The sequence below is a fragment of the Notolepis coatsorum genome, assembly GCF_963971535.1.
Source record: "Notolepis coatsorum genome assembly, chromosome: 3".
NCBI classification, from domain to species: domain Eukaryota; kingdom Metazoa; phylum Chordata; class Actinopteri; order Aulopiformes; family Paralepididae; genus Notolepis; species Notolepis coatsorum.
In genome coordinates, this window is record NC_140167.1 from 178,119,373 (window position 1) to 178,135,127 (window position 15,755).

General features: G+C 44.2%; 1 protein-coding gene across 1 annotated transcript in view; it reads left to right on the forward strand.

Moving 5' to 3' along the window:
• itgb5 (integrin, beta 5) overlaps positions 1 to 13,627 on the forward strand; it is a 115,296-nt gene extending 101,669 nt beyond the window's left edge. The window contains exon 16 of the mRNA XM_084309993.1: positions 11,484 to 13,627. Coding sequence (XP_084166119.1) covers positions 11,484 to 11,576 — 93 coding nt within the window. The 3' untranslated portion in view covers positions 11,577 to 13,627. The remainder of the gene's footprint in view (positions 1 to 11,483) is intronic.
• Positions 13,628 to 15,755: the final 2,128 nt, after the last annotated feature.

Consider the following 15,755-nt stretch of genomic DNA (forward strand, 5'->3'; position numbering starts at 1 on the left):
GGCCTGGTTTTATCTCTTTCTCTCTCGGCCTGGTACTCTCTTCTCTCTCTCCCTCTCTCCCTCTCTTGGCCTGGTACTCTCTCTCTCTCGGCCTGGTACTCTCTTTCTCGCTCTCTCTCAGCTTGGTTCTCTCTCTCGGCCTGGTACTCTCTTTCTCTCGGCCTGGTTCTCTCTCTCTGCCTGGTACTCTCCTTGCTCTCTCTCTCTCTCTCCCTCTCTCTCTCTTGGCCTGGTACTCTCTCTCGCTCTCTCTCTTGGCCTGGTACTCCTTTTCTCGCTCTCTCTCAGCTTGGTTCTCTCTCTCGACCTGGTACTCTCTTCTCTCGGCCTGGTTCTCTCTCTCTGCCTGGTACTCTCCTTGCTCTCTCTCTCTCTCCCTCTCTCTCTTGGCCTGGTACTCTCTCTCGCTCTCTCTCTTGGCCTGGTACTCCTTTCTCGCTCTCTCTCAGCTTGGTTCTCTCTCTCGGCCTGGTACTCTCTTTCTCTCTGCCTGGTTATCTCTCTCTCTCTGCCTGGTTATCTCTCTCTCTCTCTCTCTCTCTCTCTCTCTCTCTCTCTCTCTGCCTGGTTCTCTCTCTCTCTCTGCCTGATTCTCTCTTTCTCTCTGCCTGTTCTCTCTCTCTCTCTCTGCCTGGTACTCTCTTTCTCTCTGCCTGATTCTCTCTTTCTCTCTGCCTGGTTCTCTCTCTCTCTCTCTGCCTGGTACTCTCTTTCTCTCTGCCTGGTTCTCTCTCTCTCTATCTGCCTGGTTCTCTCTCTCTCTCTCTCTGCCTGGTACTCTCTTTCTCTCCCCTCTCTCTCTCTCTGCCTGGTTCTCTCTCTCGCTCCAGAGTCGAGGCATGTGTTTTATAGGTTGAGAGACTCAGTGTGTCAGTGTGTCTCTTGCTCTCTGTCCCTCTCAGACACCGAGGACCCCGGTGCTGTGCTGTGTCTGTACAAGACGGAGAACGACTGTGTGATGAAGTTCACCTACTCTGAACACGCCAACGGACAGTCCGTCCTCACGGCCCTTAAGGAGCCAGGTCTGTTGCCGCTCGCTTCACACAGATCCCCCGGTCACTAGGCCACTACTCTTAGTACTCTCTCTCTCACAAACGGATAAAGAAAAATGATATTTCCACCTCGCTTGTTCTTTTTACACTGCACTATATTAACATCAAGTAGCTGTGTGTGTATATTCAATTTAATTTGAAACATGTTTAGCAAAACGGCAACAGATTTTTTTTTGTGACACCTGTTGTCTGTTCAATTCAGTTTATTGTTGCTATACACAGCAGAGCAACATACAACAAAATGTGCAGTGGCCTCAAGGGCAGTACAATAGTGCAATATATATAAATAAAGACATTCCATTACCTAATGCAATCCATTGCAGTGCATTAGGTAAGTGCATTCAAGCACAATTACAAAGTGCTAGTGTATGAGTGTGTCTAGTATCATCTAATGAATCTTGTATATTCCTCTTCCTCACAGAGTGTGGCGGGGGTCCGGACGCCCTCACGGTGCTGCTGGCTGTGGTTGGCAGCATCCTGTTGGTGGGCATCGTACTGCTGGCCGTCTGGAAGCTGGTCATCACTTTCCACGACCGGCGAGAGTTTGCACGCTTCCAGAGTGCACGCTCCCGTGCACGATATGAGATGGTGAGGACATGCCACCCCCCCCCCCAACTGTAGTCTTAATGAATTCATTCATTCTAAAATGTTAAAGGGGAACTATTTTACTATTTCTTTCACTATTTGGGCACTTTTACACAATTCCTGTGAGTCTATGGAACACCTCTGTAAGGTTTTTTTCAAAAATATTCATTGTTTTGTATTTCTAATCAAGTACTCAAAAACAGCATTTTTCTACCTCAAGATCTTAAGCCGTTTTGAGGCTGGGCTCCAACCACTGTGTGGCAATGTGACATGGTGCCAACTGCCACATCAACTGCCACATTATTATGCAGCTGAGAAATCTCTGACAGATATGCACATTTTCAGATGACTCAGTTCAGTGAGGGTGAATATTGTGAGAGGAGAATTGGAAGAATGCGCCAATATGAGAATTAGAGACATATATCCTATTAATATAAGTCCACATAGCTAGGAAACTATGCTAAACACTGAAAAAGGCCATTTATAAGATAGTTCCCCTTTAAAGGATGTGGTGTGGTAGGTTTAGATGATATAGACCCACGGTGTATCAGTGAACAGCTTGGACTGCAGTTTTCTGCAGATGTCCTGTTGCAGTGTTTGTTGATGTCACCAAGAGACATACATGCTACTGTAGGTTTCCTGCCATTGCACCAAGATACTGGCATTACAACAACAGTTGGTCCCTGGGCGCCAAACTAAGGGTGGCTGCCCACTGCTCCTAAATAGTTAGGAGGACAAATTTCCCCAAGGGGATTAATAAAGGTTCAACTTAAAGGGGACATGTACTGCTATTCCTAGCACTATTTGGGCAACTTTACACAATTCCTGTTAGTCTATTGAAGACATCTGTAAGGTTTTTTTCAAAAAAATGCATTGTTTTATATTTCTAATCAAGTACTCAAAACCATCATTTTCCAGCTTCAAGATTTCAGGCTGTTATGGCCTGGCTCCGCCCATAAGCACTTTGAGTGACAGTCAGCCCACACAGTCTGCGAGAGAGAGAGAGAGAGAGAGAGAGAGAGAGAGAGAGGGGGGGGGTGGGAGAGAGAGAGAGAGAGAGAGAGAGAGAGCTTCTTCCAGAGCGAAACCCGACACCTCTGCACACACTCCAGAGAGAGAGAGAGAGAGAGAGAGAGAGAGAGAGAGAGAGAGAGAGAGAGAGAGAGATTCTTCCAGAGCGAAACCCGACACCTATGCACACACTCCGGAGAGACAGAGAGAGAGGGAGGGGGGGGGGACCCGCCGCGCGGCAGCTTGTGGGCCGCCCTTCCTCCCCTCTCCTGTGTGCCGCGCAGCAGGTCCCCCCCCCAAGTGCTCCCTCTCTCTCCATCTCTCTCTCCCTCTCTCCCTCCAGAACGCACGCAGAGGCGTCGGGCCCCACTCCGCCTCGCAGCATGAGGAAGTGGCTTCCACTCGCTGTCTAGTCTAGGTAGAATGGGGCGGGCATTAGCTCCAACCACAGAGCCAATCACATCACTGTCTGCTACCCAGAGCCCGAATGACGTGACTCAGGCCTTCAAATCAAGATGGCCTAATTTACTGGAGGAGGAAAGGGGCTGAGCTGAATCAGAGCAATCCACCAATATGGTATTTAGACACTAAAACACATTGATACGAACTCCTATTACTATAATACAATGCTAGAGACTGAAAAATGACATTTATAGTACATGTCCCCTTTAACTTAAAGGAACACGCCAACATTTTGGGAAATTAGCTTAGCGGACAGTGCCGGTTAGCCTAGGCATTGTCCAACTAACACCTCTCCCGAAGGCTAACTGGCACTGTCCGCTTCCATTCATTGTGCTAAGCTAAGGCTAACGTGCAGCCAGATAGCTTTCTACTGAATGCACAGAGAGGAAACTGGTATCTTTTTATTTTTATTTTTATTTTTTTATTATTGCAAAACAAAAATTGTTGAAAGTCAGTACTCAACACATAATGCATAATGAAATTAACAGTCAAGGTGGTTAAAATTACATGCAAGTACAGAAACAAGACAAAAAAAAAGTCTATAATAACATTTTAGCCGTATACAGTGTATATCCAGCGAAATTAACAATTATATAAATGTTATATAGGACATACCCATAATACCTATTTTCTAAAACCCTACACACATATGCTCTAGCTCGAACCCCCCCCTCCCGGACCCCTCCTTGGATAGTACCTCCATTATCCCTCACTCCTAACCAGACACTACCATTATAAGCTAGCTTTTATTCTCTCCACCACTTCTACCCACATTGACATTTTGGATTCGTTGAGACCCAGAATTCTTGCTGTAGATATTTCTTGATATATCACATCGAGATATGTAAGAGACCAAACTTTCCGTCACATTTTTTCCGGTTGAAACCAGCGTGATGCGATCAGTTTTTTAGCTACTGTGATACCCGATAAGACCAATCTCTTTAGCTGTGGATTTACTGCAAACTCAAAAACATAATTTAAAAGCAATACAGAGGGGTGTACTGGTATATTCCAAGATACGAGTTTTGATAATTGATGGGTCACATCTTTCCAGAATGCCTTAACTGGTGGGCAGTCCCAATACATGTGCATAAATGTCCCTTCGTCTCCATTTGTACATTGGGAGCATTTTGAGTCCTGTTTCAGGCCCATTCTGTTCAGTCTTATAGGAGTCAAGTATGTCCTGTGAATATAGTTAAGATTGATTTGTTGATGGTCCGGGTTCCTTGATGTAAGACGGACATTTGCCCATACTTCTTGCCAATCAAAGTCACTTTCCAGGTCTGGAATATCCCTCCTCCAGACAGTGTCTAGTTGAAGGGTTTCATACGAGGACGTTAGTAATTGATAATAAAAACCTGATACAAAACCTCCCAATGTTTCTCTTTCATAGAAAAATTTGTGGTATCTGTGGTGTTCAACTGGTATGTGTAATGGAACACCGTGAGACCTCAAACATAGGCGTAACTGTATGTAAAAAAGCCATGTGGACTCGGTGAGGTTAAACTTTGTGCATATTTCTCCATAACTACAGAAGCCCTGGTTATTAAAAATATCCCCTAATGAGTGTATGCCTTGCTCTTCCCATATAGGGAATCTTATAGGACGTTTTCCCATTAAGAGTGCATTATTATTGAATATGGGAGTGTGATTATGCCATTTTTGAGGGTTAGGATATTTTTTTTTGTTTCCCGCCATGTTCTGATTGCATGGGTAATTATGGGGCCAAATTTCCGCTCACATTGCTTGATTGGAAGTTTAGTGTGTGCTATGTCCTTCAGTCTCTGTGGGGCTACTATGTTTTCTTCCAATTCTCTCCAAGATACCAAAGCCTGGGGATCAAACCATATTGTCAATGGTCTTAATGTGAAAGCCTTAAAATATTGTAAAAAATCTGGAACTGCCATGCCACCGTCTGCTTTATTTCTCTGTGCGGTGGATCTTTTTATGCGAGGTGGTTTGTTATTCCAAATAAATTTGTATGTGGAGGAGTGTAATCTTTTCCAGTAGCCCTCTGGAGGGGGTAACGGTAGCATTGAGCTGATGAAGTTGATTCTTGGTAATACATCCATCTTAACTATTGATACCCTTGCCTGTACTGAGTTTTTAAGTTTTGCCCACCTGTCCAGGTCGTCTTTGATTTTGTTCTGTATTTTTGTGTAATTGTGCTTCACCGTTTGTCTTATGGTGGAAAATATTTCCACACCCAAGCATCTAAAATGTTTTACCATGGGTATCGCACCTGGGAGGGTTGTGTCTTTTTTTGCATGGATGTTAAGTGGAAGGAAAGCCGACTTCGGCCAATTTATTTTAAATCCCGATAAATCACCAAAGTCAGCTTGAGTAGATGCGGCAATGTGGTGTTGGGGTTTTGCATGAACAATATTACGTCGTCCGCATATAAACTAATTTTATGTTGTGTGCCCTTGATTACGATTGGTTCTATGTATTGGGATTGTCTTATATATTGTGCTAAAGGCTCTAATGATAGATCGAATAGTCCGGGACTAAGAGGGCAACCCTGTCTGGCTGAGCGTGATACCGGAAAGATTTCGGAGATGAATGTGCCTGTTGTAATCATGGCCGATGGGTCCTTGTATAATACTTTAATCATATCAATGAATCCTTTTCCTAACCCCATCCTTTCTAATACTGCCCATAGAAACGACCATTCCAGCCTGTCAAATGCTTTCATAGCATCCAGGGATAGCATCGCCTTAGGTGTGGTGTCCTCTTTGTCTGCATCTAGTACGTGCAGTATTCGTCTTATGTTATCATTGATCAGGCGACCTTTTATGAAGCCAGTTTGGTCCGGATGAACTAAAGACGTCATATGCTTTTGCAATCTGATGGCTAATACCTTAGAGTACAGTTTGACATCGGTTCCGAGGAGGCTTAAAGGTCTGTAACTACCGCACTCGGTGGGGTCTTTGTCTTTTTTGAGAAGGACTGAAATGAGTGCGATATTGTGGTGTTTATGGAAGCTCCCCTCCTTGACTGAGTATAAGATCATATTTAGTAATAAGGGTCCAAATATGTCCCAACAAGAAAGGTACATTTCTGATGGGATACCGTCTCTTCCCGGAGCCTTACCATTTTTCATTCCGGATATGGCCTTCTTGAGTTCTTCTAATGTGATCGGTGCTTCTAACTGTTTAGCGTCGTCCTCCGAAAGTTTAGGGAGAATAATTTGATTGAGATATGTGTCCAATTTGTTTTGATCAAAGGTCGTTTCTGAATTATACAAGTCGGAGTAGAATTCTTTGAATGTATCGTTTATTATTTTGGGGTCTGTTACAAGTACTTGTTGTTTTCTAATGGCAGTTATATCTGCAAATTTTGCATTAATTCTTAATCGCATGGCTAATAGGTGACTAGGTTTAGAACCTTGGAAATACTGCTGTTGTCTTGTGCTGCATATTTGCATTTCCGATTTTTGTCTGTATATTGCATTGATCTCTGTTTTTAGAATGTTAACTTGATTTTCTAGTCTAGTTGAGTTGTTGTATTTTAAAGAATTAAATAACGTTGAGTAAAGCGTTTCCATTTCAGACAGTTTTGTGCATTGATTTTTGCGCAATATGTAGGAAAATCTATCTGTGAAATCCTTGATCATACCCTTTACCGACATCCATATTATTCTGGGGTCTTGCACCGCGTTCGCATTCTCCCGTAGGAATACTGTGAGAGCTTCTTTGAGTTGTGTAATGAATTCCTTGTTGTTAAGCAGCATAGTATTAAAACGCCATCTTGGGGCCCGGGAAGATAGTATACCAAATGTTGCTTTTAGGATTAAATAACAGTGATCTGAAAGCGCATTGGGTATCATTTCCACTTCATATTTATCAAATAGTCTTGGGGATGCAAAGACATAATCAATTCTGGATAATGTGTTGTGTCTCGCCGATCGACAGGAGTACTTTCGGGTCGTGGGATTAAGTGAACGCCATAAATCAATTACCCCTGTAGTCTTTGACCAATCTTTTAATGCTTTAGATGAATTTTTTTGTTCGCTGGAAAAGGCAAGGTAAGATTTGTCCATCCTTGGATTCCAAATGGCATTAAAATCCGCACCTATTATAAATGAGTACTCGGGATGGTTTAACATTTCACCGGTTAGTGAAGTGAAGAAACCCACTTCGTACAAATTTGGGGCATATACCGCTGCCAACGCTATTTTCCTGTTATTATGTACAATCCTAGCTATAGTTATACGCCCCTCAGCATCCGACCATACCCCTTTTAATTCGATATTTAATTTACGTCTGACGACTATGGCTACACCTCGAGTTCTCGTACCAAAAGAAGAGTGACTAATATTATGGTATATGTTATCCGCTAACGTATCTATGTCTTCCTCTAAAATGTGCGTTTCGCTTAGTAGAGCCACGTCCACATGTTCTTTTTTCATCAGTGTGAGCACGCTTTTGCGTTTGTGTTGTTTGTTTATCCCACCGGTGTTCCATATCATTATATTCAAACTAGCCATAATCTATGCATGTTTTTGTGTAGTTTTTGGTAATGCTTCTGGAGTGCGAAGCTACAATAGATGTACATCCAATTAATGAGGTCCCGTTGAGAGCCGAGCTTAAAAACATATATACAAATAAAAATCCCCTATTTTCCCCTCACCCAGAGAGTCGTACAGGCCTGTGTTCCAAAAACACATCCTCCGCGTATGACTTTCTCCCTTAGTCCACCGGATTGCCCAAACTGAGCATTGTAATCCTAATCTTCCTATGCTAATTGCCATAGGATCTAACCTTTTCATTCTAATACAATAGAATGTCGCTTTTGGTCTTGCACCTTCCCTTACTGTAATGAAATATTGTGAAAAATGAAAAAAAAAGAGAATAAACTTTCATCGACATTCATTTGAACCCTCTACTAACATGTAGGAAAGTCAGGAAAAAGGAAAAGATTGTAGAGAAATATTGATACCTTAATGTGAAGAACAATGGAAAAGAACAATGTAAGTTAAAAGAAAGAGAAAAAATAGAATAATAAAAAAAAAAAAATATATAAAGATAAGGAGTGAGAGATAGAATAATACTCAACGTGGAGAAGCCACTAGAACCGAATTAAGTGATTAGATAAAATAGAAAAACAGCGCCTTTTAGAGCTTCAATGTGCCAGTCACTTCATCAGTGGAGTGATTACTTAAATTGTTAGAATAACCTTGTTGTGTTCATACGGTTAGGTGTGGTTGATTTTTAAAGTATTATTAAGGACTGATTGAACTTCAGTCAATTGATTATATGCTATGTTTACACACACCGGATGTTTAATGTTAGAGTTGCAGGCCTACGTTGTCATGGTGCATTATATTCTAGAAGGTTGTAGAATACACTAGTACTAATATACTGCTGTTGTGTTCCAGAATGATCTAAGAGATCCAGGGCAGTCGGGCGATAAACCCAGAATATTCCAGATTGATCTTATTGCCAATGATATGTTCTTGTCTCCCCGGAGACCAGAGGTCTGAAATTATAATGTATTACGAATCGTATTATACACAATACGCATTGGTATAGACGGCCTGCATATCATCTGCTACTTTGATGAACACAATAAAAGTCATTCTAATACTGATATACACAGAGAATCGGCTTATCTGTTTTCAGACAATGTCGTCCTGCCTTGGGGTATCTGCTCCATATCGATTCCAATAATCCTCAGCATCTTTAGGTGTGTGTAATCCAAACCTGCGGCCGTCCCTGCCCACGATCGATAACAGCGCCGGGTATGTTAGCCTTGGCTTGTAACCAGACTTGAACAATTTTTGCATCACCTCCTTGTATGGTAGACGTCGAGCGATGGCGTCTTTGCTTAGATCTTCGTAGATAAATATTGAATTATCACCATGTTTCAGCTTCCCACGTTGGATGCGAGCAATTTTGATGATGTCATCTCTTATTGATGTCTTCCGCAGAGTAACAATGATGACTCTTGGCCCGTTGTTTCTTTGCTCCCAAGAACCGATTCTGTAAACTTGGTCCACTTTCGGCACTGTGTTTGGAAGGTTGTTACCCAAAATCACTGATAGCACTGTTGGAAAGTTGTCGTCTTCGCAATTTACTGCTTCATCAAGCCCTACAATGCGGATGTTATTTCGCCTGTGGTAGCGTTGGGATTCGAGTAGCCTCTCCATCGCTTCATCTTTAACCTCTTGTATTTCCCTCCGGCATGCTTCTTTCACACTTTCTATCTCTTTTGCCATTTCTGTCATGCCACTGCAGATGGTGTTTTCGTTCGCTTTGACTGCCCGTGTAATATCTGTCACCGTATTCTCCACTGTCGTGATTCGCTCGGACTGTGCAGCGACCGCTTTCTTGACTTCTTCTAATTTAGCATCGATGCGATCGAATTTAGCATCGACGTGTGCTTTGAGCTCCTCGATGTGTGTAATCTGTTCTTTCATCAGGTTAGTCAGTGTGTTGAAATCGGGTGGTGTGGTTGTACTGCTTGTTTCAGTTGGTGATATAGGTGCAGTGTCGATGACGATGGATTTGTTTGCTATTATCTTATCCAGATCAGCTGCTCTATCTCTCACGGAGCTTGTTCCTGTCGCTCCTGTTATGTTGACAACTATTGTCTCTCTGTCGGGGACCATAGTCGATGGTCCCGGTGTATTTTCCTCTTTATTCTCCTCGTCGGGGCTTGTCGCCAACGGATCTGTACCCGCGTCGCCTAGAACGTGTCTTCTTGATCGTGTTTCGCTCTGCGCCGCTGAAGTTGCCGTATCTTGTTTCTTTCCCGTCTTTCCCCTATCCTTACCCATGTTGTCTTTTGATATAGTTAGTAGAAGGTCTTATCAATACATACGATGTGGTCTAATCTCTTTTGGTATTGTCCAAATAATGTTTTTAAACGAAATTAACGTTGATGGGAGCGGAGCTATTGCCAAATGCGTGCGCTACATATTGCGCTAAACCGGAAGTCCAAACTGGTATCTTCTTGTCTCTCTCTCTCTGGAGAAGACGATAAGCTAATTTCCCCAAATGTTGGCGTGTTCCTTTAACTTTCAACTTAACTTAACAACTGACAGGCAATCAAATGTAGTCCATTGAGAATGTTTATGTTGTCAAGTTGAAACCTTCCAAATGTAGTAGCACCTTGTACTTCATATAATGTATATTAAGTATAAGACCTGACCAGTCTTGTATATCCCAGAGCATTGTGGACTGTGGAAGTCACACTCAAGGGGCATATGTTAGGGGTCTACAGCTAATGCACATGTTGACTGTGTTCCCCATGTCCACTGCTCCCAGTGAGCCTAGCGTCGGGCTACACTGCAGTAGATATCCATATCATGTACATGACTCTAAATATGACCAGTATCACTAGATACATCCATTTGGAGCCCAAACATTTTAATCCTACCCCTCGAGGACGACTATACAGGGTTCCCACTCATCCTGGAAAACCTGGAAATTCGGAGACTAGATTACCGGATATCCTGGCGAAAATTTGCTTATTCTCCTCTTATTTTTAAAGTGCTGTAAAATCCTAACCGTAACACCTACAAAACATATATTTTGTGCAGCTAAAAAGTACAATGATCTGAGTTGTACAGTAATGTACAGCACAGTGCTACATTCCTATTAATCAGATTACGTACGTCTTTTACAAGGAATTGTTGGCACACAGGAGTTGTTGCTAACAACAAGAGGAGGCCAGATGACCTCATTGAACAGTCAGCAGTGTTGGGTGTAGCACTGTAGCAGTCACCTGTAATGAACGTGAGACACTTCATCATGAACCCTGCATCATTAAAAAAGGAGGAATAAAACTGGGGTTAAATGTGTCCATACTAAGCCTACCGGTAAATGATATGACCGCTTGTGAGCTGTCCTGGATCGTCGAGAAGAATTCCTGGAAAAGCCCTGGAAAATGATTTATCAAAAGGAGTGGGAACCTTGCTATAGCGCCGGTCAGCTGGAGTCCAGCTCTGCTCTTCAACCCGTCGGCATGTGCATTCTCACTGCTATACACTGTTGTATCGGAGAGAAGCATGCTGGACAGTACTTCCTCTGGGAGGCAGGATGGCCTGTAACCGAAAGGTTGCTGGTTCGATCCCCGTCTCGGACAGGAGGGTATATTCCAGCTGTGAGCTGGTGACTGAAGGGTACCTAATATTACATGGATATGAGGACATTTTGAATTTATTGAAATGAAAGTGAATGATCTCAACCCTAGAACGGAGCATTCAAGTATAGCTCTCTGTCTCAACACTGTCATCATGTGAGAGTATTCACTGTAACTCTGTGTGTGTGTCTTTCTCTCTCTCTCTCTCTCTCTCTCTCTCTCTCTCTCTCTCTCTCTCTCTCTCTCTGTATCTCTCTCTGTCTCTCTCTCTCTCATATATACCAGGCCTCCAACCCTCTGTACAAGCAGCCCATCTCTACCCACCCCGCAGAGACTGACTTCAGCATGTACGGCAAGTCCTACAACGGGGTCCACTGATCCCTCACCACGGTGGAGGTGTTGGTGAGGGTCGGGGCACGGCAGGACCGGTCCAGCAGACAGAACCTGGGGGTGAGGTGGATAGTGGACTAAAACACACCCATTCCTCTGCACAGCCAATAACTGATAACAGAAGTGGAAACAAACCAGACTCTTGCCGGAGGGAAATTGTGGCCTTTATTTTTGTTTTTTTTGTCCTCTCTTTCTGGAGAGGCCAACTGACCACGGAGATGAAATGTGACTTGTGTGTTTGTCTGTGTGGTTTGCTGATAGCAGTGGAACTCACTGGAGAAGCAACAAAGCGCGGACTCCTGGAGCTTATTTAGGGAGAAGACGAAGTTAGCCGTAGGCTCTGAGTTTGCCTTCAGTAATGAACAAGCTGGATGTTACACACAAGAGGAGCAAACGCCAAGGCCAAACTTGAGTGAGTTTTCCAACCTTGACTTAAAAAACAATAACTCCAATAAGATTATAAAAACAAAAAACAATACAAAACAATATCCATTGTACATAACAGGCAAGGCATTGACTTATATTTGTATGTATATTTTTTTAAACTCTGGAAATGCCTTTCTCACCACCAACTATGCATCCTACAGGACTTCCAACGTCAACAAGAGGAAGTGCAGCATCAGTCGTTCAGGTTTATATCGATCATAAAAGAAAAGCACATATTTTTGAAGGTGACTATGGTGACATTGTGGTACTACTAACATTAAATGAGCAATAGACTTTACTTCTTACCTTTTTGTTTTGCACGGAAAATATTAGGAGTCAAGTCTCATAAAGTGACTTTCAAGGTTTTCACTTGTGTTTGTGAGTTGTTGTTGTTGTTGTTGTTGTTGTTGTACACTCCATTTGCACTCCCCTCTCTTAATTTGTATAACAGGATACCAACTTAACTCCTAGCTCTTTAACCCTTTCACTACCACACTACACAAGGTTAACCTTTCACTACCACACTACACAACCGTCTGTAGTGTGGTGGTAGTGAAAGGGTTAACCTTCTGTATTGTCGCAGTGAAAGGGTTAACCCTTTGGTAGTGAAAGGAGTGTGGTAGTGAAAGGGTTAACACCCCTAGAAACCTCTGGTGATCTGTATTCAATTGACGGGTCAAATGCTGTACGAGCCATTATGTTATCTTACCCTGTATTCCATTACAGAAGGCGAAGTGGAATATTTGCTGTATTCCTCATACAGTAGATCACATTGAACTTGGATTGTACATATAGTGCTTCGAGATCGACAGCGGTACATAAATGCAGAGGGTTGTTTTGGAGCGTGTGACTCTTGTCCCCGGGCGTCATGCCGTTGGTCCGCCCCCGCCAGTTCTGGGTGGAGTGAACGGACGGCTTTCGTGTAGAGAGGTCTCTTAAGGGTGTTGGCCAGACTCATAACTCTGTAACGCAACCGTTCCCACAGGAAGAGGGCATTGGAGATCAGACACGGGTGCAGTATTAGCTGGGAGGAGGCAACCTGGGGGTGGACGAAGGGTGTTCTGTGGCCTTTTTGTGGTGGATTTAAAAAGAAAAGTGTGTGTGTGTGTGTGTGTGTGTGTGTGTGTGTGTGTGTGTGTGTGTGTGTGTGTGTGTGTGTGTGTGTGTGTGTGTGTGTGTGTGTGTGTGTGTGTGTGTGTGTGTGTGTGTGTGTGTGTGTGTGTGTGTGTGTGTGTGTGTGTGTGTGTGTGTGTGTGTGTGTGTGTGTGTGTGTGTGTGTGTGTGTGTGTGTGTGTGTGTGTGTGTGTGTGTGTGTGTGTGTGTGTGTGTGTGTGTGTGTGTGTGGCCGTGGCCATGCATAATTGCATGCGTACATTATGTACGACAGGTGCCAATTGCAGTATGACTCACTTAAAAGTCACTCAGTGGCCTAGTGTTTACTTGGCTTGCTTGTGTATCTTGGCACTCTGTAGGGAAATGTGCTGGCCTATGCGAGTTCAACTATAAAGCAACAGCAATTCTTCCTGTATAATGTCGACCTGTTTGCACACAAGTGCGTCGTCCACAAACTGATTCACAGTACTACCTTCCAGGTTTATGTAACACTTCACACAACCGAGATGCAAAAAAAATGGCAATAAATGGATTACTTCAAAGCAAAGCAAATTAATGTCTTATTTGAACCGATGGATTCTACATCAAACGCTTTACAGGAGCCACTTTTTGTGCAAACTGAAGGGGGGACCGGGGATGAATCGGAGGTCTGTTTCGGTCCCAGTACTGCCACACATACAGGTGTGCGTGTGCGTGCGCTTAAAGTGTCAGTCGACATCTGTTCACACCGGCTCTCTCCACCAATAACAAATCTGCCCCCTTTGCCTCCACTTTACATGCCATGTTTGATCTTCAGATGATGTGTGATCTTGACACAAAGGAAGGCTGGTCTGGTGCACATAATCTACCCCTTCCATTAGAGCCCGACCCCGTTCACATGCATCTGGCACTTTAAACCTCCACGCCGCACCTGTGGTTATGTGTTCATTCATGTGTCCCCTGGAAATCCAACATTTGTATTTACAGAATATCAAAGAGCGCTTCGAGACGGCGGCTATAACACGATACAAGTCCATTCATAACTGAGATTATGCCTTTCATGTCTTTTTTTTGGTGTTATTGTAAATAATGTTCTACACAAACTAGAATTCCTAAAAAAGTTGTTATGGGGGGAACTAATGGTGTGATGTGGAACATGTCTAGTGACTCTGCTGGCTGTTATTTCTGCCTGCAGTGAGGTCATAAATCTCTTTTTTTTTTTCTCCCTTTCTGGTGTTTTGGTTTGAACCCCCACTCCCCCTCCTTTGCCTGTGAGGAGAGAGTGCAGCCAGGAGGCTTCCACAGATGTGAAGTCACTCTCGTCAGTAGGTTAGCGTGTTATAAATTCTATTCTGTTGATGTTTTTCTTGTCGGTCTTATTCTCCCTCCCCGCTCTCGCTCTCTTTCTTGGTCTCTTAGTCTGTTTCCTCACTCCTTGAGTGTCTCACAGAGCGTAGTCAAAATGGAGGCCCGTCTGCACTAACCACTTAACGCACACCGTCAAGTTCGGTGTCTGAAATGTGTCACTGAGCTGCCACCGTTTCAGCTGAGCGCACAGAGGAGAGAGGATCGACATTGTGACGTGTATTGAACGCGGAGGGGAGTAAAACCCAGAAGGCTTAATGATCAACGATAATAACCACTGCAGACGGGACGAGGCCTGGCTCTCATTAACACAATCAATACATTAATTAGCCGTTGCTGACTGACCCCCACAGACTAGAGCTGACCGAGCGGGATAATGGAGTGGCTGATGTCGAGGAAACGCTTGCTTGTCATTTCTAGCTCTAGGGTTGTTGTGTAGAGCTTTCTATTCAGAATAAGTAGAAATACAGGGTATCTGCAGGGTCTTAACGTTAGGTTATGTAGATAACCAAGTTCTGTTAGTTATGGTGCGCTCAGCACCAGTTGCATATATCTCGCTTCAGCATATATACACTGAATAATTTCACAAATGTACCTTTAAATGCCAGCATTCATCTGGCCACACCCCCATCCGCTTACCTATATAAGCAGGGATGGTGCCACACACTCATCTCCTTCCCAACAAATTTCATCACAATGAAAAATCAAGGGCCGCAGCGGCGTCCTGGTGCTGAGCGCACCATAACTAACAGAACTTGGTTATCTACATAACCTAACGTTCTGTTCCGTTATGGCTTTGCTCAGCACCAGTTGCATAACAGGAGCTGAGCGGGAGCCATAGCTCGACAAATACACCCCGCTGAGGCCCCCCACAGCCATCAGATCAGGGAGGGCCGAGCCCCCCCGACCCACCCTAATGGAGGGCACCCCCCCTATTGGTGGCTTCACGGGAGGGCAACGGACCCGACCGTGCGAAGAGGCACTCAAGCAACTCAACGCACAGGGTGAGCAGAGCGTGGCTTGACCCCACGACTACACACACGCACAACCCGCATGCCACCCGGGAACGAACGGAGGAAACAACCTCGTTACTGCCCCCAGAATCACGGGGTCAAGGGCAAACCCAACCCCGTGGCAAGGCCGTAGCAGCGGAGCGCGAAGGAAGACCCTGACCCACCAAAAGGGCTGGACTCCCTGGAATGGGGGCCCGGAGAAGTCCATGATGTCAGCATCAAGACCCCACCAGGTGGGCACGTAGTGCCCCGCCCCCCACATCGCCAGCGT